This window comes from Plutella xylostella, chromosome 10 (genome assembly GCF_932276165.1).
Source record: "Plutella xylostella chromosome 10, ilPluXylo3.1, whole genome shotgun sequence".
Classification (NCBI taxonomy): Eukaryota; Metazoa; Arthropoda; class Insecta; order Lepidoptera; family Plutellidae; genus Plutella; species Plutella xylostella.
In genome coordinates this window covers 1,601,394-1,624,295 of record NC_063990.1, presented here as the reverse complement: position 1 = coordinate 1,624,295, position 22,902 = coordinate 1,601,394, and the positions used below count along the sequence as shown (strand labels likewise).

The following is a 22,902-nucleotide window of genomic DNA, read 5'->3' as shown; positions in this document are numbered from 1 at the left end:
ATACCTCCACCACACCTATCCGTGCATAAATAAACACTTCTACACATCCATCCACGTCTCATTATAAACCTGTTACATCTCCACACCGCCAAGTGCTATTGCTATTCCATACTAACACTACAATGTTCATTGTTCGGTTACTCTATTATGGCTCATGCCTACCCTTCTATAGCAGAGCCCTTATATAAGAACCGGTTAGGAGTTGCGGCGTGATTGTAGGGTAAGATTAATAGCGCCAAGTTTTGTAGAAGCTACTCGTAGATGGATTTGATATTGAGCCAAGGAAAGGTGTTCGGTTGAGATACTCTGTAAGTACCTCTCTAGGTAGTTTCGTAAAAGAGGAATTTCGGATTATTCATATACTTACATCTGTTCAGTGTTTGGTTAGTCAGTAGTGTCAGTACGTAACAGAATGTCTTACGTGCACGGAACGTTTCAAATTTAATATTAGTCACAGTAGTAATATAGGTACTTATTAATAATGATAAGTGTACGTTGTAGGGTAAGTATACAATACGAACAGAAATTAATGCCTATTCACAATTGAGTGATTTCTGTACATCCACCATCATCATCATCGGTTCGGCCCATATATTCGTCCACTGCAGTGGCCTCTTTGCTGTTGCGTATACCTGCATTTAATGCCATCTATCACTGACTTGCCTTACTATTTACCTTACAGACATCTACATTATTTACCTACACTTTTCCCTATACCTAAAGGTAAGCAACTGTAGGTAAGCAAGCAATCAAGTACTAAAAATAACCAACAGATGGCGTTATTCCTTAAAAACCTCTTTATAACCAAACTTTGGTTCTACCTTTTTTGGCATAAGATTTATTTGCCTAATCTCGTATTGCATAGTAACGTTTGGTCAAAGTCTCGTTACGCCGAAAATCATATGGCATAAATCTCGTTTAGTAAAAAGTTATTTCGCATAAGATTGTTTAGCCTAATAATAGTATGGCCAAATCTTGAATAGCCTAATAATGCTATGGCATAGGTTTATTAGGTTTATACAAAGTAATAATATTCGTTTGGCTTTAACTTTGACGGAGCGTCTCCCTACATAGCGCAAACTGGTGCCTTGTATTGTTTCCGCTGTTTGGAAAACGCTCCGCTCCGCTTCGCTGCGCTCCGCTTTGGTTTTGATGAACATGTGCACCTAACACGCTCCTCCTCGCTTTGCTCGTCGTCGCACCTATTTTTAGGTTTCGATCTCATGGGGTTTGTAATAATTATATTGGTCGTTAACTTTCGATTTTTTGATCATACAATATCGTGATTTTCGGGATGTAGGAGAAAAATACCACAATTAGTACATTTACTACATACTTAATATATTATTTATTAAGATAACATTACGAGAAACAAGATTATACATAGGTATAGACGAACATAAATTTGAGAAAACGAAACTTAGGTGTTTAAAGATTGTGCCTAAAGAGTTTTAGACGAAACGAGCCTTATGCCACATAAGTCTTGGCAAAGTGATGGTTCGGCCAAAAAAGTTTTGACCATACGAGTTATGCGAAATGAGTTTTGGTCAATGAAGATTATGCGAGATGAGCGGAACCCCCAAACTTTACACAAAAAACTGTACAATGATTTCATATCGGCACAACAAAACGCATAAATTTCCCCAACTCTGGTCTACCCTGGCTCCTGCTTGTGTCCGTCCCCGGTCTGGGGGTCGGCGGGGGGTGGCGGGGGCGCGGGCTCCCCCTGCAGCTGGGATAGGGCGCAGCGAACCGCGCTGAGCATCTCGGGGGTGGACTTGCGGCCCCCGGGTGCGTTGGGGCGGTGCGGCCGCGCCAGCCGCTCCGCCGTGCCAGTTGATTCTGGAGTAAGGGGGAATGGGGATGGAGTTAGGAGGGGATAAGGATGGAGTTAGGGGAGGATAGGGGTTTGTTTGTGGACGCTGGTGCACGATAGCATCCTCATCCTGCTTCTTATTATGTAGTTATATGTTATCTACTGGACGTGTGTAACGTTGTTTCCTAACTTCGTCAATCATAAATTGGTTGTTTAACGAGCTAACTAGTTACTAGGTAATTAATTTGATCTCCTGAAACCTTGAACTGATGACGGAGGAAGCTGTAACTATTTATGACTTTGAAGATATCATGTAGCTAGTAATAAACATGTAAGTAATGCATAGTTAACAATCAGGAAATTAAACTTTAATTTAACTAAGTACCTACATACCTGCCTGCAGACGACGCAATTCCGAGCAATGAGTATAAAGCTTTGCAAACTACGTAAGTATAAATTCAAATCAATTACACCATAGTTAGTATAACACTATTACCAATCATTTAAGTTGTATGCCTGAAAAGCCCTATGTACATACCTAATATATATACTTACCTAAATATGCAAACACCAGTTGAAATATCAACAATAAAACTAAACATCGACATCGACAACAAGCAGCTGAACTCTATTTTTATCTTTGGCCGTCCATGGTGACCATGGTACTTCTTAATAGTCATTAAACTATTTGTACTAGTTCCATCGGTACAACAGAAACCAAGGAATAGCTGGGCTGCTCAATTCTAAAACAACAACCTCAAGTTTAGCAACTTCAACTGGTACAATGCAAACATAGAGGTATCACTATCAACATTCAACATACGATTGACCCTCGGCCGCTCCCGCTCCGCGCTCTCGTCCACCTTGTCACAGCACGTGCAGAAGTAGCACGGGATCCCGGGCACCCCGCAGCACAGGGCACCCCACAGCCATCGGTTCAATGTGCTCCCCACCCGAGACCAGCTAGTCTCCTCGCGAGGGTAGTGGTACACGAAGTCACGATTCATTCTACACGCCGCATGTTTTAGTAAATGCTTCCTCGGTTTTTTGGATTATTTTTATTGGGTGTGTTGTTTGACGGTTAATTTTGACAGTGGATGTGATGACAGGAGGCGAGTCAGTCTGAAGTATACCATAGATAAAGAGGGATTTGTCTGTGGTCGGATATCCGGTTTCTTGGCGCCAATGCAATGGTGAGCCGTAACCACAACCGTAAAATCAGAAGCGGGTTTACCCGGTCCGGAAATACACTGAAGGTACAAAAACACAAACAACAACTTTTAAAACTTTTATTCCGTAAACCAATTCAATTCAAATATCCAATAACCCCGCACGCGACCGCCGGTCCAGAGGTGCCGGTCAAAGCACTGTCCTCAGTACTGGACCTGCCGTAGTCATCCTCCGCCTTCGAGATAGCCAGGGACCTGCCGAGGATGGACCTGGGACCAGATAGGGAGATCAGGTGGTCGATGATCTTCACGTTGACCGGTCCTTCTTCCGCCTTGATGTTGCCGAGGTCTCCGACGTGACGGATGTGGTCCCTGGGCCCGCCGTGACGACCCTGGGTGAATGGAACGTGGTCATTGGTGGCGTGACATCCTGTCGGTTTCCTCGTGAGATGAGGAAGGCGGGGCGTGAATCAGCGCTTTTGGGATAACAAGCTAAGGCCGTTATGGAAGGATGAGTGGCTGCTGAGTTGTAATCTGTGCTATTATGGTAAAGTAGGTCAGTTTGGCCTTTGATGAAGTGATATCTTATAATTTTCATCATTATCTAGGACTTAATTGCGCAGCTAAAGCCTGTAAAATGGTCTCATCAAGCTGCTGAAACCGCTAACTGACGAAAAAAAATTACTGTCTCGGCTAGAGTCGAACCTTCGTATTATATCGATATGCGGACTGCACAAATTTATTATTAATATTTCATTTCAGGCTCAAGACTCAAAACAAAGTACTTAAGGGCCCGTACAGGGTGACGTGCCCCGCCAAATTTGGGTTTTCAATGCTCTTCACACAGCACACGCAGTGACACGCACACATGTAAGTTTGCACAGTGGGTCATAAACTTTTACTCGCCAACTTTATTGACAATTATTTTCAAGTAGTGATTTGAGGGTAAGTATAATTTTTAATTACACTGGTAAGCACCAGGAAAGAGTAGAAATTAATAGGGGTGCCACTTTTCTCCATACTCGGAACCCGATTAGCTTTCTAAACAAATGTAGTATTTACTTACTTGTAGAAAGGTAACTACAGGTATTAAAGTGTAGATACTAAGGGTATACTAAGCCGAAAGGGGATGACTCAACTCAAGGGGTCATTCTGAACAACTTTTGTTCTACGAGTTTTGCAAATTCGCGAAAAAAAATATTCGTTTTCCATGGTAAAAAGTCACGTGTCATCAAAGTTTCTATGAAAAAGGTTTTTTTTTTGTTCATTTTTAAAACTCGTAGAACAAAAGTTCAGAATGACCCCCTGTCTCACTTGTTTTTACCCGACTGCCGAAGGGGGAGGGTAATATTTTTCGATTGTATGTTTGTAAGTATATTTTTTGGTAGCAGAATAATATTTTTTCTTATTTTTAGGGTTTCGTACCTCAAAAGGAAAAAAAGCAACCGTTATAAGATCTCTTTGTTGTCCGTCTGTCTGACTGACTGTCTGTCACCGCCCTTTTTCTCAGAAACGGGTAAAGATATCAAGCTGATATTTCGCATAGATATGGGGAGTACCCCAAAAAAATATTGGGGTACTCCCTCTCCCATACAAGTAAATTGGGGCTGATATTTTTTCCGGTTATTTTGATGGTGTAGGTAGGGTATCGTTGAATTGGTATTTTAATATAATAGGTATAAAAAAAGGTTAAAATATAATTATTTTGCTTTTACCCTTAAATTTGGGGACCACACCATAGAAAAATCCTAATTAAAAAATGATTTCAACAGATGGCGTGTTTTTATGTTGGGTAACTCAGAATAAGAAGTGATGATATCTCAGAATAATAATGGTTAATGGTGCTATTCCGCTGAGCACAGAAACCGGTGGGACACAAGTGAAAAGTGGTGGTTCCCCTCATCTCGCATAATCTTTATTGACCAAAACTCATTTCGCATAACTCGTATGGTCTAAACTTTTTTGGCCGAACCATCACTTTGCCAAGAATTAAGTGGCATAAGGCTCGTTTCGTCTAAAACTCTTTAGGCACAATCTTTAAACACCTAAGTTACGTTTGCTCAAATGTATGTTCGTCTATACCTATGTATAATCTTGTTTCTCTTAATGTTATCTTAATAAATAATATATTAAGTATGTAGTAAATGTACAAATTGTGGTATTTTTTCTCATACATCCCGAAAATCACGATATTGAATGATTAAAAAATCGAAAGTTAACGAGCAATACAACATACATTTATAATACACATACAATAATTATTACAAACCCCATGAGATCGAAACCTAAAGATAGGTGCGACGACGAGCAAAGCGAGGAGGAGCGTGTTAGGTGCACATGTTCATCAAAACCAAAGCGGAGCGGAGCGTTTTCCAAACAGCGGAAACAATACAACGCACCAGTTTGCGCTATAGAGAGACGCTCCGTCAAAGTTAAAGCCAAACAAATATTATTACTTTGTATAAACCTATTATTAGGCTATTCAAGATTTGGCCATACCATTATTAGGCTAAACAAGATAATGCGAAATAACTTTTTACTAATCGAGATTTATGCTATACGATTTTCGGCGAAACGAGACTTTGACCAAACGTTACTATGCAATACGAGATTAGGCAAATTAATCTTGGGCCAAAAAAGGTAGAACCGAAAAGTGGTCATAAAAATGCACTAGGGTAGACCCTGCTCCTAGAACAGGGCATGAGTTTGTGATTTGTGTGCGAGGATGGAAACTTTGAATATTTTCTTGATTTTTTTATTATTGATGCAATAACATATAGTATTTTTTCTGAGTTACCAACCGAAGTCACCCCGTGACAGGGTGACTAGATATGTACTTCTGCAAATTACGCCATCTATCGTTGGTTTTTTAGTAACTACTGTCTATAGAAGAAATTCCGTCATTATCAATTTTACGTTACGAATGAATTTAGTAAACCCAGTAAACCTAACTAATCCAGAGGAAACCTAAAATATCTTTCTGTCTCTCTGAAAAACATACTTAATAGCCCAAACTCAATGCTTTTAGCTATTAACATCTTTGAAATAAAATTCAGTCACCACCTTGTTACTGCCCTCATCAGATCCTCACGAGACCATTCCTCAACCAGTACCATAAGACTGTGTTTTTGATGAATCCTAACCTAATGTTCCTACGTATTGTCATCACTTAGATCCATTCGCTATATTCCTGCTCCTCATCGGACCTTTACGAGACTGTAATGTCACGCGAGAACATTGCCCACTATCTAATTTAATTTAATGTATTGAATATAGTGTAAGAATTATGCTTCCTCAATTTCAAATCAAATTATGTTGGTGTCATAAAAGTTGAAAAAGTGCAATGACAACCAATGTGCAGTGATTTTGTATCTGTACACGAAAAGATCGCGAGCTGTCAGTGCTGCCTAAACCGACGTGACCCTTCTTTGGAGGCCAGCGGCCGACTGAGTCAAACGTCGCTTGTGTTTATGATTTTATAACACAGAAAGCCGCCATAGATATTTGTATGAAGATTTGAGGGAAAAAAATTGCCCAAGTTTGTTATTAATTTACACAAAATAGGTGTGTGTTTATTTAAAAACAAGGTATTTATCGCCTAGTCCAAGCATTTATCTTTATAATTTGATAAGAATCATATGAAAAATCTTGATAATTACGACACAGTTGTTACAATACGGGAGTGTGATTTACTGGTTTTCTGAAATTAATTTACAGTTATCCATAAGCATTTTCTTAAATTCGAATGATTCAGCACCTAGCTAGACTCTTCGGCTACCTGTGTGATTTTTTTCAAGGCTGTAGAGCATCATTTACTATATAATTCTATGACAATGCCAACCCTCGATTCCCTATTGCCGACCCTTAACATATTTTATAAATAAACCCCACTTACATAGTAAGCGATGAAATGTGGTCCTATGTCCTTGCAGTTGTCCTTGATGGCGCCAGTCTGGTGGACGTGGATCCCGTGAAGACCTGGAGATAACACATTCATCATCATCAGTCCTTCAGTTGAGCGTAAGTAGTTAAGGAGGAGGCTAATAGTCCTGACACCTGCAGTAGATTATTACTGGCTGCGAATTTACGTTTTACTCCCCGTATACCTAATATGTTTATCAGAAAACAGACATTCTAGAGGAACTTCGGAGACCTAAGTTACTCTATGCCCTCTGTCGCTATGTCATCGGTTCTCCTCATCCAGCCACTTTACCATCGGCTAAATGTCTAAGGTCATTGCCTGCTTAACGGTTTTATAACTAGATTTTATTAAAGTGTAGGTCCCGGGTTCGTAATTTGCATGGGCCAACAAAAAATGGCACGGAAACGCCAATCAAACGTTATCTTATGTGTCCTAGGAAACATTTTACTAAATTATTTTAATAAAATCAGAAGACGCAAACAAAAACAATACACATCACAGGAGTAGAACCTGGTTAACTTTAAGCGCACTGTAGAGCTAGAGCGTATGCCAGACAGTCAGAAAAACAAAAAAAAACAAAATAAGGCCCGGTTTCCACGAAAGCGGAGAGGAGAGGAGATGTCTCATTTTTCTTCGCTTGATCCATTTCCACCGACCGAAGCTAAGCTGAGAGGAGAAGTGGAAATAACGAAATCTGATTTATTATTCTAAATAGATCTCCTGTCATCGTCTCTCCTCTCCGCTTTTGTGGAAACCGGGCCTAAAAGTAAAAAATAAGCGCATAAATTACGCGCTTCTTTGTAATTACGTACTCTAAAAAAAACTCAACTCCATCCGTTTCACACACACTATCTCACAGACAAACGCACGACAATCTCGCAGCACTTACCAGCACTCAGCCCGGTGACGTTCCCCTCGATGGTGACCGGTCCATTAGGCACGACCTGCGTGAACACCAGCTCGCCGCTCACGCCGGACTCCTCGTCAGCCTTCAGGTACACCACGGCCTGGAGCCCCGGGTGCAGGCGCGGCACCTGGCGGGAGGTATGTGTGAGACGGTAGATTATGGTTATGATCTTAGATTAATAATGTAGGAAAAGGATGGTGTGTCACATACAAAATACTGATCGCAGTTTGTTTAGAAATTAGCACAGGAAATATGCAGAAAGCAAATACATAGGATTGTAACACTATAACCTATGAATTGGTGGGTAACCCAACACGTATTTGTTTACTAGGCTTATTTTACGTACTTATGCATATATATAAAATACTCAGGTATTTACTGAGTAAACTTGGTATGCCTACGTCATTTCTTGTTAGGTATTTGTATGATAATGTCAGTTAGTCAGCATTCAGCATCATCACATAATGGCATCCAATAAGCCCGTTATAATACGCTTATCGCATTCAACACACAACACTTATTTTATACTTGAATAACATGGTGTGTATAAAAAAAACTAAATATAGTGCCACAAACTTATCTGTTCCGGTGAGAGCGAACTAAATTGGTCCATACCTCATTACTTACTGTACTAATGAATTTCATATTGACATAGATTATATGGACCAATTTAGTTCGCTCTCACCGGAACAGATAAGTTTGTGGCACTATAGCTATAGCACGCTTCATCACAATCATGCTTCAAGGAAGTGTTAATAGACACATATCATACATGCATGACATAAATAGATTACAAAAAAAACTGGCAAAAAACCAAATAACATGAATTTGCAATTAAACATTTCAATCAAACTAATCTTGACTGATCGGAATTGATATGGCTGCTAATGCTAAGCACTGTGGAAATATTAATTCAATCGTCATTAATCTTTATTTTCAAACCAAATAGTATTGTAAAATGAGAAAGATAGTATAAAATAAGTATAAGTACAGTTACTTTTAAAGAAATTGCGGTTTTATAAGTCTGTGTTGTTATAGCATTAAGTAACTATTTACCTGCTTTTTAACCGACTTCGAAAAAAGAGGAGGCTCTCAATTCGTCTTTAAGTATTTTATTTTTATTTTAATGGAGGTAGGTACTTACTAACTTACTAACTAACCTACATATTTTATCTTCCTTTTGTCCCAGTGAACATGATATATTCCTTCCGTGATACAGGGTAACTCCAAGGTGCATTCATTCATTCACACAAATTATGTTGGTTCATTGGTTAGCAGCATCTTCAAAACTTCCTAATTTAAATACATAAATATTTACCTAGGTGTATTAATATCATACGTGACCCGTTTACTCGATAAGAGCCTGCATTCACCTACTGGCACGCGGTGTACTCACGACAGTCAGCAGATGACATCAGCACCAAACACCGTCGTGTGTGAGGTGCCTTAGTTCACGGTCGCAACGGAAATAAGGGTGTGTGGAGATGGATCTAAATGCCATCATAAATTAGTATACGATTTATTTGTTGTATACGAGGTTACATCAACTGAATATCAAAATTATTTTACACCTGTGTGTGGCTCTTTTATGACACATTATCATTAAGAAAATAAGCACTTTGCTCATAATTTTTAATATAAGTTATAATAAAAAGATATAAGCACATAGGTATCAAATGCATTTTTTCAGATTAGAGATAAAGTTTGTGTGAAAAATAAGGATTTTTTTGGCCGGCCGAAGGCCACTGCATTCCGTCTGTTTAAAAACAAAGACATTAGCTAACAAATGCATCTGATAAAAACATACCTACTTACTTGGGTATCAACAATTATTAACAAGCTTTGTCTTTCCAACCTTTGTTTAACCAAGTGCTTGTTTAATTTTAATTACCTGAGCACGTCTACGTTAATTAAACCAATTATGTCCTATCATAAATTACCGAAAAACAAAATATTAATTCTCGAATACTAAAACCTGCAACGTATATTGTAAAGCTTAAGAGGAGAGTATAGCACTTGCTCGTCCATACAAAAAGAGAAAACGTTTTACTACTTCTAAATATAATCCAATCTCTATGATTTTTTTGTATGTTATTGACACAAGAAATAACTAGGTTTATAGCTTCTCCTTTTTTCTAAATTCTCTATAGATTCAAAGTTATAGGCACCTCAAATAACTTTATTTTTTGTGATCAAAACCAAGCCGTTTGTTGAACAATAACAATGTATTTTTTTAAAGCGGAACCTATAAGCCTAGAATATATTATGCTGAATCGATTGACATCAAAATCAAAGAGATTGGTTGATATTTAGTTAGTGTAAAACGTTTTCTCCCGAAACCAGAATTTCATCAAGAAAAGTACCTATGGTCAGTCGCGTGCTTCAGTGCATCTCTATCGCACCCGTGCCCGGGGCATGAGAGCACATGCGATAGTAAATGTTTTCCTAAATACCTATTTCGCTTGAATCGCGAAGGTATACTGAAGTATACTCTCCTCTTAACTAGGTACGTTTAATTATAGGATAAACCTACTCAAATAGAGATATAGGAGCTATAGCAGAGAGAAGCTACAGAGTGACATAAGGGGGTCTCTTATCCCGAAATATTTTCGTATTGTTCTTGTAAAAATCATATTATTTATTATTTTAATTCTAATACATAGCTACTCAATTGTAATTAGGTAATTACAATGCTACCTCTATAAATTATAACTAAAATGTATCATTGCAATGCAATTTAAATACGTTCACGATTCCGCCCGCATTATTACGCTCATACAAAAGAATTCAACGCGGGGTAGCACTTTGTTTGTTTGAAATGGTAATGAGACCATAAATCTATAATCCATTCATTGCATCTTCATTGATTAACGACTGTTATTCAATTATACTTTAATCGCTCCTCCATAGACCATTAATAAAACTAGTACCTAGGTATATTAGGTACCTACGGCGGCTTTATCACAAAGGCTAGATCCAATCCCATAAATGTTTATCAGAGTTATATCTTATTAAAGTCTGAAATACCGTAACTCCTAAGTTTACTTTTAATTATTTGTAGTAAAAACCAAAATATTGAGAAAAAACAAATAAAACATTTTTTTACGTATCGAACATACGCCCAAACTGACGATATCCTAGCAGGTAGGCAGAGATGCAACGTATTCAATATTATGCATTAGTATACCTGTAGGCAGTAGGTAGGTATGCCAGTTTACCAATTTTCCCGCACATCCACGACGCGAGAACAAATTAATAACGAAATTTATTTGTATGTCGCATGTCAATACCGACTTTCCTTGGGAGATTTTTCTTGTTCTCGCCTGATGCAATCATGATAACATGCCAAGGATACTGACTAGGATCTTTGTTTTATGTAATGGAAGTAAATAGTCGTTGTAATAGTAGTAGGAGTAGTTTCATATTGCACTGTCATTAGAGATGCTTTATTTATTTACCTTGGCATTGCCTTGTAGACGGTTTCTATGATAACATACTTATGTATCTAAATCTCTGTATGTCCAAGTTCTAAATCGGTCCCAAAGTTGGATGGATCCATGGATTACTCATATCTAATAATAAAAATTTGAGGTAATTAACTTAGGTAAGGACTTAAATTTATTCTTAAAGAATGTCCCACCAATATTTTAAATCCACCTAGTTATCTGGGAGGCTTCTTATGGGTGTTTTAATTAGTTTTGTCAGTAGGTATTTACTCAAGTGATTAGTTTCAGGATGTCAAGGGTATCAAGTAGAAGTGCATGTCATGTCATCATTTGTCATTCATCACTTATTATTACAGTTACGTAATTACGATTAATGCTACAGCTGCATCTGGACAAGGGGTTGTAACCGTGGTAATTACCCATTTCGGTAAGTAGCTGTCCAGAGTGCCCAGCTGCCGCTTCACGGGTGCGTTTTCGACGTAGACAAATGTCACTATATTACGATTCGCCATATAAATACGGCGCCGTCGATAACAGACCCGTGCCACGACCGCAGGATGCGTCCGAAGTATATTTGACACGTGTGTAGTTACTATAATAAAGTTATAATAAAATTTAGTATGGTACAGTTGACTACATTTACATTAAATAGGTAACTACTTACTCCTGTTATGTCGATCTGCTTTTCTGCTCTCTCTGGGTAGATAGGCTGGCCGAGAGGCTGGAAATAGAATTTAGTTTTTAGTGGGTATTGAATGATCTAGATACCTACTTATTAAATTTATTTATCCTTAATATAATATTTTGCGGTAGTTAGCTGCGTCGAAATTTATTTATAATATACTTAATATGTTTCGGTAGCTGCGTCGTCGTCGCGTCGTTGCATACCGTTTCACTACTTTATCATCACGACAACACAAATTCTGTCAGGCCTTACGTTCCATGTGTATACGCAGCTTTAGAATTTTATATATTGAAATTTTGTACCGGTCCTTAATAACCCCGTCCCTTTATACCATTCAGTAAAGTTTACATTTGAAATAAGACGTAGGTAGGTACTTACATATAAATAAGGCTCCATAAACACTTCGTAAACATTGCTTTGGTAATCTTCGATGGCCGGTAGAGTCTTGATGACCAGGTTCCTCCCGTACCCCGGGACTCCTTGCAGGCTCTTCCCAGACAATGTAGCCACAAGCCACAGAAGCTGGCAGGAAAACACGTGCAATCGAAGATTCATCTTGAACACTGGCTGACTAGAACGTCGGTAGAAAAAGTATTTTTTCAAAAATGGAACGTTTGGATCTGTGTGCACCGTTCAACTGTCCAGAATATATTGAAGCTCGATTGTCTTGGCTCGTATTTTTTGCTGAGCAAACGAGTGGTTAGCTCGCGTACAGGCTTGTTATGGGTTCGTGAGATATAATCGCCAAGGCTCTACGGTTGAGGAGCTGCGTGACGTCACGATGTCTCGTCGTGAAGCCAAATTTAAAGTAGAAGAGCTAGGAGTCAGGAAATAGTCAGGTATCATAATCATAACAGTGTAGTTTTGTGTTTATTGCCCCGTGAAGACCGCTATTAAATCCAGTAGATTTTTTGTCCATTAATTATTATTTTGCCACGTTATTACTGCATTCGTAAAGTTCAGTAAAATGTAGGTATGTAATTGTACTTAATTAATTTAAATGACATCCGTATTCTTTATTTTTAGATAACAAATTATAAAATAAATAATAAATAGTCATTTATTTCAGGTAATTATATTTATGGTACACTTGCGTGGATGCATGGTGGATGCTTTTGAGTATTAACAAAGTACTCTGTGGTAGATACCGGGGTTAAAAATTTCATCCCAAAAGTAACAAAGCAAGAGATAACTTTACAATTTCACACCTGAAAAAATCATAATTAAACCCTCTTGATATCACTGGCACCGGGTTAAATATGCTAACCCATCATGCCACCCATGCAACATATACATAGTAGGTAATAGCACGAAATACGTACAGTGGTACACATCTAAAATCCAGATAGGTATTCACCTTATTTTTGCATTGTGGCAGGTAACAAACATTTGTATCTACGTTAGTTTCTAATAATAAATTCTGAAAACATTTACTAACAGGCGAAGTTATGCTTTAAATTGGAACGCCTGGATTTTAATACATTGCAACAAGTTCCAAAAAGACTAACTACTGTTTATCGTTCATAAATAATTATTTACATGACGCAGCGCAGGTGCACTGCACAATTCGTCCGAACTCAATGTTTTATACATTATGGGTTCTATTGTCAATGTATACTTACCTCTGCTGAAATTCATGTTGGCCCAATGGTGTAGCGGTTAGTCACCCGACCTGCTATGGCGAAGCTGCCGGGTTTGTTAAAGACAGATATTTGTACTCGGGTCTTGGGCTTTAATATAATAAAATATGTAAGTATCTGTGTAACAGCTGTCCTATACCAATATGACAGGATCTGCCTAGCTTGGGGACGGATGGCCGCGTGTGAGATGTCCCTCCCTACTTACTTAGCTTATTCATAATTTCAATATCCCATGAGCAACTCGTCCTAAAAGTGTGTTCTAATGACTTCATGGGTAAACTTCAAGCGGTTCTAAAGTTTAAGCTATGCTCCTGTCGCTGCAACGGTGTACCTGACCTATCTTTTGTAGAATAGGTTGGCCTATACAGGTTGTTGCAAAAAGGGTACGTATACTAAGCTGAACCTACATGTGCAGCATGTTATATCTAAGCTCGAAAATGAAATCAAAACTTCAAAATTCGCGAAAAAAATAATTCATTTTCCATATAAACTTTGTTGGTCATGTGATTTTTTTACTTTAGAGAATAACTTTTTGTTCCGCGAATGTAGGTTTCTGCTTAGTTTACTTACCCTTTTTGCAACATCCTGTATAGGTTGCTCCAGCCCAGGCAGCGTCCAAAAAAAGACAATAGGAACGAAAAAAAAAACATGAAAATCAGTCCAAAACTGCTGTTTTATTCCACATACAAAACTCTTAACAAAAAATGCAACTTTAAAAACAATAAATACATAAACATTCACTTAAAACAGCACCACCCATTTGTGGAAGTTAAGAATCGCTTCAAAAAAGGCTTTTCTTACATTAAAAATAAGAGTTATCATTGTGATGTTCAGTTACTTTTACCCATAGACTAAAATTATACCTAAACCACAGATTAAAAAAAACGTTCTTTTTTTTATCCGGCAAAAGCTGGCTGTCAAACAGCCTGGTTTTTCCCTCTGGTCTGTGAACGCTTGTGTCTGGTGGTTGCTTATTGGAGTCCGATGGATGCGGTCAGGGCTTCCACCTTCGCGATGTATGCCTTCTGTGCGTCCTCCTTGGAGGTGCCTGCCTTCTTGTTCCACGCCTCCCACTTGGCCTTGCCCTTGAGGTCGAACATGCCAGGCTTGTCTGAGGAGGAAGAGAGGTGGTATGTTAAAATCGATTGAGGACATTATCTGGAGGAACATTGCGTTTCCAATAAAATGTATGTTTTGTTGTCATTTTAAATTCTATCCCTGAGACCTGAGAAGTTTTATCAGATTAACATGTAAACACTTGAACATAAATGGCGAGTGATGTACGATAAGAATGTTATTTCTACTTCTACACAGTACTACTGAGTTTAAACATTGGTTAAATTATTTTAGACCTAATGCTTTTTTACATTCTAATAAAAATATTATAAGCGTGATTTTGGTATACCTAAGTAGGTACCTACGTGGCATTTGCAAATTTACTATGGTTTTTACAAAACTGCTTCCATCCTCCGCGGCATGGAATCTTTATCCACGTCACTATATCTGCGTTAAACACGGCGATAAACATTAATCTATCAGCAAACGTAAACCTACCTACTTAGGTTTTAGATTAGGGTTCACAATATTAGTGTAGATTAGATTTTAAAATTAAAACAATTAATCCCTAAAACTTCAATTAATCAATATTAAGTGTGTGCAATTATCGTAATTCTTTTGGTAATGATCCATGAATATTATTTGATAGTTTTATTTAAAAAAACAATCATACGAAAAATACTACGAAATTGAACTTTAAAAAACCAACTTTATATTTACGTAATAACTTTATAATGCAAGACTAGGCGAAAGTATAAATAAAGTTTTGTATCGAACATTCTATTCTAAAGAAATTGGCATAGAAAATATGAGAGATCTCTGAGAGACACGCCATTTGGGAGACCGTTTTAAAACGTGGCGAAGCTCATATTAAAGTTAGTTATAAATTTAATCATCTTTAAGTAAACGTCTTTGAACGACGACAAGACATCAACAGACTCATGTTTTACTCAAACGTACGTAAGAATTATGTAAATACTCGTAACTACAACTTTATGATAATTATTAGTGTCAAAAGTCGCAGACTTGACGACTCCATCTACACATTCAAGGAACCGTAAGTGTTGAGAATAAGATGGTCTCGTAACTTATTGATTGATATTTTAAATAAATTGTGTCCTTAAACAGTACTACAATTTATTTGACTATTGAAAAATTTGTCCTAACCCAAGTATCGTAGACCCCAAACGAAAGCGTTCTAGTTTCATGCATTATTTATTCTATTCTAAGTAAACAGGCACCTACCTATATCTTGGTAATTTTAATTGCGATAGTCATGGTTGAAAACGACTTATCTACATTAAGTGTTAGCTCTTATTTATATCAGCGTACAATATTAATTAATCTCAAAAACTAGAAACAAGCTAAGCTAAACAGATGCAAATTTCCAATGATGCAATTTCAAAGTACAATTTTTTTTTCATTGCTCTGAGTAAGAAGACTGTTCACAATGATTTTATGACGCTATGTCGCGGGAAAGGTTACGCCTAGCACAATGATAATTGCACTGAGATGACGCAATTAGCACAGTGTCACGGTTTTAACGATTAACTACCAGTATTATGAAGTGACTGAAAAATACCGAGGTCAATGTAATAAGTGTTACTACATCTATTTATTGTTTAAAAAAATATAATCAATCTACCAGACGTTAAAAAACTCTGAAGTCGTTATAAAATTAACTTCTGTAACTTTAGAAGCCCTCAAATGGTTTTAATGCAACATTTTTATCGTACATAATGCATAATGCAAAGCTCAAAGTAGCTAGAGTCCAGATAGAAAGCGAGCAATCCAAATTTCGCCTGTATTATGTAGTAAGCATGAATTTAATTTTAATATTTTTAATTAATCCACTAGCTACTAGTCCGTGACGATGAGACTTAATTTAAATACTAAGCTTACTTATAAATATTTTTGTTTGAATTCGTAATGAGATAAAGACACAACTGTCAGTTTGCACTAGCTTGTTAACCACACAGAGGTCAAGTACATGGCTTGGCCTTCGCGCTAGACTTTTAACACTATTATTAGAGGAAACCAGTTGAAATAAAAATACCTATTAGTGTGCACGAGTGCTTGCTTACAGGGAACTCATTCTAGGAAGTGCAAATATGCGTACCAAAACCTGAGCCCAAAAAAACATAGGTAGTGGATAGGAAGATTAAGATTTTCCAAAATATGAATTTAATGTGTTTATTATACTTTATAACTGAGAAAAAAAATATTGGTTTATAAATGTTGTAAAGTTATTAAGGATGAAATAATAATATTATTTATAGCAATAACTGTGAATAATTCTTTCACAATTATATTATTAAATCTCATAATCTCAGCATGTTACATTACATGATTGCTAATTTTAGCATAACACTTATTAAGTCAAATATTTGCCCCTAACATAATCATGGTATGCACTAAAACAAAAAATACAGTGATCTGATACAAATGAGGAATTAGGATATTTATGATGATGAAATCCTGTTATCCCTCATCAGGGATGTAGGGCTCGAAAAAAGGATTTCAACTTTGCCCGATCCTGCACTGCATAATGGGTTTTGAATGACTTGGATAACTGGTTTTGAATACTTACTGGCAGGGTCAGCGTCCCCGACGGTGGCCTGCTTGAAGAGGGCATACAGCTCCAGCAGGTCTGTGTCGCTGGGCAGGGACTTCAGCTTCTTGACGTCTCCGGCGGCCTTGTCGAATTGCTGTATTCAACGACAAATATAATTTACATGTCTATTGTTTCAGTAGTATCAGTATGACATGATAATTAGTTATACAAAGATGATAGGACTATATAAGGAAGCAAGTAAGTATTGTATTATTCTTTACATTAAGGGCTGATTTTTTAATAGTCAGATAAAGGTTATCTGGGGAATAATACTGATAATGTCATATTATTTGGTGAAGGTTTTACAATACATTTTCAATAATCAACACCTCATTAAATGTATCCCAGACACTGTATGAAAACAACCAAGTGTGTCTAAATACATGCTAATTCTAGATGGTCCAATTATATGGTACAGAATAAGAGGTGGATGTTGACTTTCCAACAAATTAGAACATGCAGAGGCAATGAGGCATGCATCACAAACTTTCCCTGAAACACCAGTGTGGCACACGGCAATTACACCAGATACTGCCAATTACCAATACCACATATCTGGTAGAAATAGTGAATGCACTGTTAAACATACTATTACAAATTTTCAATATCTAGAGGTGGGTACTTTTATTATAGTTATATTACAACTTTCCAACACTTAATAATTTAAAGTAGGTATGCATATAAAACTTTTACTCACTTCTTGCAGAGACATGGTGTGTTCGGCGGAGGTATTAACCTAAAAACACAAACATTATTTAAATTCCAATCGAACTTTCATATCCTGAATATTTTAGCATAGTGTGGCTAGTATGATTAACATTTTAACCTGTATCAAGGGCAAATGGAATCTTGTTATTCGACCGGCAAACCACGCAAAAGTTAGAAATTGAATTATAAAAACCTAGCAAGAGTAACAAGGACTGAACCTCAAACAGCCTATGTGTAGTGGTAATAGACTTGGCAAGTTACTGGGAAAGGTGAAAAAAGTAAAAGGAAAACACGTTCTTAGCTTACTTTGCGGAGAAAAGACGGGTATTCGTCACGAATGCGAGCGGCTAACTGACTACAATATTGAATGAACACCACACCGTGTCGTCACGTCATCAGCGACCGGCTAGCGGTCCCCGGCCTCTTATCGATGATGGAACGAGTATTTTTGAGGTATTAAACTGATATGATAAATTTACCGTAATCCCTGTGACGATTATTATGTTTTCACGTAGGCACTTACCTAGAAGCTAATCCCTGAAAGTATTGATAAAATAGTATTTTCTGAAAATTGAAAAAAGTTTGGAAAATTGGAAATTGAAATGTTTTCTTTTTTGTCAGTTTTGACTTGCATTGTCATTGTCAATGTCATGTCAAGTCAATTACAGTGACAGGTGACAGCCGTCAATGAAGACAAAGACCCAAAGAGTAAAGTACGTAATAAATGCAAAGACCGCCAGTGGTGAGTGGTGATGCGATCAAGCGATGCGTTCATGTTTTGACCAAAATGTTTAACATATTCAACACTTTATTTCTACTTACCCAATCTTATTTCTACTTTCTACTGTCTGCATTAAAGTATAATGTGTGGAAAGTTCTCTCTCTACTTGTAATCTACCTACCTATACCTTACCTACCTAATGAGTTCAACGAACATAACTACCACTCGTAGGGTGGAAAAATAAGTGAAGTCTCATAACTATGCCGATAATAATACGTAAATACAAAGGTTGGTTGGAAGAAATTTCTTCTTGGCAATAAGCCCGCCTCTGTATATACTTACTACTTTTAAGTCCATTTTTGTAACTGTTTCTATTATTATACAATAAAGTGTTTATAAATAAATAAATACTCGGGGTAACATTACCTACGACCCACAGTTTAGCCGTTTGGGGCTACTACGCTAGTTACCACAGACAGATACACATACACGCTAAACTTATAAGTAAAACCCAGTAAAACCCTTCTTTTTAAGTATATACTTAGTTAGGTGGTTAAAAAATTATGTATTTGTTAATATTGCTATGACTCTTTATCGTTGTCTGATCTAAGCTAAAACTATTATAGATTATAGATTGGTAATGATAATAAATGCTAAAACTACAAGTTCCTGTACTTAGTTACTTACATAGTTACTGAGCTTATAATATGAGAAAAGTTATACTGAGTGATAGTGGTACCTAAGTAGTACGGGTGGTAGACGGGGGTGGTGGACACAAGAGGTGCATTCAGCTCATTAAGTGACGTACTTATACTTACCTACCTATCACAGCAGTCATCCATTGAAGGTGGAAGATTGGTCTGCTGTGGTTTGTGTCTCATTTAAGTACCTACCCTACCTACTTCATAGACGTACTGGTACTAGTTATTATTCTGTGACGTAGGTAACAAACATGCAGGGACTGTGGGTAAGTAACCTTTGCATTGATAGAAGTAAGTGTGTCCTGTTTGTGTACTAACAAAAAAAGGAGGATAGACCAACGCGCAACAAAAAAAACAATTGTTTAACGAAACAAAAACATTTATTCAAAACAGTCAATTAAGATTACAATTTAGAAAAGATTCTTCTTTTAAACTTAACTATTCATAATTTAAAACTACCTAGGATTAAATCAGGCTAGTGTTTAGGCGTATTTGGCCTGCCATTGGTTGGCGAGGTCGATGTACTGCTTCTTGGCTTCGTCAGCGGACATGCCCTTGCGGCCGCTCCACGCCTTCCACTTGGCACTCTCTACCATGCCGCTGGGCTGGGCTGGGGGGTGGAGAAACAACATTAATTTAATTATTAATGGAGTAAGTTACGGAAACTATCAGAGGGCCCAGCGATTGGTAGCTGATAGTAAGTGTAACTATCATAGAATAACTAGTACTAGTACTACTACTGTACCTACTTGTTATTCTATGCTATCCACAAGAGCGGAGAAGGCTAGCGGAGCGGTGTTGTTGTTGCAGTCCTATGGCACCCCAGAGGTGCAGAGGGTCTCCACTAACGTCCGCCACTTCCGCCTATCTTCGGACACCGGTTTTTTTATTGCAGTGTGTTGGTGATAAGCACTGAGCTGAACTAGGGTGTGTAAAGGATTAGCTAGTGAGATCAGTTCTTATCAGTCGCTAACTGCCCAGGGTGCGCCGGACAGGCGCGTATAAAATACTTAATCGTCCCTCGTCATGTTTGTAAACGTATAACACTCACGGATGTTGACATCTCCGAAGTTGGCCTGCTTGAACAGCGAGTAGAGCGCCAGGTTCTCATCGTTGGAGGGCTTCTTCGACCAGTTCTTCACTGTGTCGGAGACGGTCTTGAATTGCTGGTGAAATATATGATCATGTTAGATACTTACAAGTAGGTTAGGGAGGGAGGTAGCGCCAGAGATATACCTACGCTTAATGTCTAGCAGTCGCCATGTCTAAAATTCTCTAATTTGGGAGTGAGAGGATTATAGACAATGCTCCTTCGTTCATGTAATCGATCTCTAAGCTATATGTGCACGTCCCCTTTTTTTAAACTAGGATGTACCTATAGTTACCTACTTAGGTATAAGTGTTTAGTAGGTATTTAACTAAGTAAGTATAATGTTACTTGGATATTTATCTAATCGAATGCAATATAATAAACCTGATAAGTACCTAGGTAACAATCTGATCGTAAATATTTATATTAATCTGACCAAGTTTTTTAATTTCTTTAATTATTTTTTATTACAGATTATGCTGATATGTACCACCATCAGCCCCTAATCATCCACTGCCGGGCATAAATATGCCTCTCAAAAGAACCAAGAAGCACCACGCAACATCTTGGACTTCCTCATCCAGCCCATTCAACTACCGGCTACCGGTTTGGTAAGTATTTAAGGTAGGTACCCATACAAGTTACTATACTTGATAACCAGGAGTATCTATTGGTCATATATACCTCATCCAGAGACATGTTGAATAAATCGGTGAGATCTGTAACAAATAAAGTCATTCAGGTAACGAGGGTACAGCGGTTGGCATTAGCAACAACTAACTAACCATTTTGACGGTCGAATGGCGTAGTGGTTAGTGGCCCTGACTGCTATGCCGAAGGTCCCGGGTTCGATTCCCGGCTGGGGCAAATATTTGTTTAAAGACAGATATTTGTACTCGGGTCTTGGGTGTTGATATTTATATTTAGTATCTATATATCTATGTATTTGTGTAGATGTATCAGCTGTCCGACACCCATAACACAGGTTCTGCTTAGCTTGGGGTCGGATGGCCGTGTGTGAGATGTCCCCACATATTTATTTTATTTATTTATTTATTTAAATTCTGGCATAGGTTTAAGTATTATTAGGTAGGTAAATCTCGAGTGGGGATTATGGCTAAACCCACCAATACAAGAACTCTTCCAGGGAAATCTCTTAAACAAGAGTGAATACATTCATAGTTGCATATAATAGGTATTTATGCCACGAATGAAAGTTATCCACGCACATTCGATAGAATTAGTCAGGATCAGCCTACTAAATTAGTGATAGGAGCACATTTCCTATTTAAATGTCCCCTCCATAGATAGAAGTGTCCCCTCTTTCTATCGCCAGCTCGGGAACCACATAGTTTATGCACGTAACATTAGATTGAGCACACACTTCATATGTGGGATTAGAACATCAGCATCAGTTCGTAATCTTCCACTGCTAAAAATTTACAATACCTATTTACTTAAATGACTTTCCTAAGCAACGCCACTAAGCAACATTCTCCAATATCTTCCTCATTAATGAGCTTTGAGTTCAACTTAGAACTCCATCTCAAGTCACAGCACAGCAAATATGGTCCACTTATTGTTATATCCACTGTTTGCCTTTGGTGCACATATAAACTTATAGGTAAGAACAATGTATGCTACGCAACGCCAAGGTAATCCAAAATAACTCACCGTAGGGGAAGAAGCAAAGAGAACTTCAAAAGTAGAACTGACAAATTTTCAGCATGGTTAGCCATTATATTACCCGATCGTCGCTGTAAAACTGTCACGTAGGGCTGCCACTATCACGCAGCGTTCACGAAAAATTATCAATAATATCAACGGAAATAATTAGGTAGGGACACTTACCTAATTACTTAGGTTTAGGTGTACAAGATAAGGTATATTCAGGTGTTTTTAGTCCCAGGTTGGTCAGGCTGAAATCAAAGTGATTATTAGATCAATTAGAATTAACTTCGTGATAACTGCTTTTAAGCACATTAAAAATGTTAATCCTTTGTTTGTTTAGTTGTTTTTACGGAATTCTTGTTTATTTGTAAATCTTTTGTGATACTCTATGGTCTAATCCCCTTTTCTAAAATATGAAACGCAGTAACTTACTTGTTTTTATCGCCATACTAGGTACCGTAGATGTTCCCACCTAGTTAATCACAATCACCATACCTACCTATGATACATATCTAGGCACATACTGTGTTACCACAAAAAACTTTAAACACTGTTTAACAAGTGTTTAGTTAAAACTAAATTTGACAGATTTTGTAGGCGTTTGACAGCGGTAAACACCTGTTAAATAGTGTAATTCTAATTGAATTCGGATTGAATTTCTAGTTTGAAGCGTTGCTCCAGCAGTGGAATATTCTTGGCTGGTGAGGACCTATCTAAAGATGTTTCACCTAGTAATGTAGTTAGTGAGAAAGTTTC

At 37.6% G+C, this 22,902-nt stretch overlaps 4 protein-coding genes across 7 annotated transcripts; all 4 read right to left on the bottom strand.

Moving 5' to 3' along the window:
* Positions 1-1,584: 1,584 nt before the first annotated feature.
* LOC105383123 lies at positions 1,585-2,915 on the bottom strand. The gene is made up of 2 exons (XM_011553139.3): positions 2,640-2,915; positions 1,585-1,842 (listed from the first exon to the last, which is right to left on the bottom strand). The coding sequence occupies exons 1-2, from the start codon at positions 2,821-2,823 to the stop codon at positions 1,655-1,657; spliced, it is 372 nt and encodes a 123-aa protein (XP_011551441.2). The 5' UTR covers positions 2,824-2,915; the 3' UTR covers positions 1,585-1,654.
* A 176-nt stretch (positions 2,916-3,091) lies between these two features.
* Positions 3,092-12,667, bottom strand: LOC105383122 (superoxide dismutase [Cu-Zn]). Its single transcript, XM_048623691.1, has 5 exons — positions 12,324-12,667; positions 11,925-11,981; positions 7,797-7,941; positions 6,881-6,963; positions 3,092-3,377 (listed from the first exon to the last, which is right to left on the bottom strand). The coding sequence occupies exons 1-5, from the start codon at positions 12,498-12,500 to the stop codon at positions 3,123-3,125; spliced, it is 717 nt and encodes a 238-aa protein (XP_048479648.1). The 5' UTR covers positions 12,501-12,667; the 3' UTR covers positions 3,092-3,122.
* Positions 12,668-14,239: 1,572 nt separating this feature from the next.
* Positions 14,240-18,504, bottom strand: LOC105396282 (acyl-CoA-binding protein homolog). 3 transcript variants are annotated; one of them, XM_011553135.3, is made up of 4 exons: positions 18,487-18,504; positions 17,953-17,991; positions 17,232-17,349; positions 14,240-14,696 (listed from the first exon to the last, which is right to left on the bottom strand). In XM_011553135.3, exons 2-4 carry the CDS (start codon positions 17,965-17,967, stop codon positions 14,557-14,559), a joined length of 273 nt encoding a protein of 90 aa, XP_011551437.1. In that variant the 5' UTR covers positions 17,968-17,991; positions 18,487-18,504; the 3' UTR covers positions 14,240-14,556. The 3 variants fall into 3 exon arrangements, with proteins under 3 accessions (XP_011551437.1, XP_011551436.1, XP_011551438.1); XM_011553134.3 differs by lacking the exon at positions 18,487-18,504 and adding an exon at positions 18,270-18,392; XM_011553136.3 differs by lacking the exon at positions 18,487-18,504 and adding an exon at positions 18,082-18,100.
* A 1,242-nt stretch (positions 18,505-19,746) lies between these two features.
* Positions 19,747-22,274, bottom strand: LOC105383119 (putative acyl-CoA-binding protein). 2 transcript variants are annotated; one of them, XM_048623580.1, is made up of 4 exons: positions 22,150-22,274; positions 21,160-21,194; positions 20,437-20,551; positions 19,747-19,995 (listed from the first exon to the last, which is right to left on the bottom strand). In XM_048623580.1, the coding sequence occupies exons 2-4, from the start codon at positions 21,172-21,174 to the stop codon at positions 19,868-19,870; spliced, it is 258 nt and encodes an 85-aa protein (XP_048479537.1). In that variant the 5' UTR covers positions 21,175-21,194; positions 22,150-22,274; the 3' UTR covers positions 19,747-19,867. The 2 variants fall into 2 exon arrangements, with proteins under 2 accessions (XP_048479537.1, XP_048479536.1); XM_048623579.1 differs by lacking the exon at positions 22,150-22,274 and having other exon boundaries at positions 21,160-21,213.
* Positions 22,275-22,902: the final 628 nt, after the last annotated feature.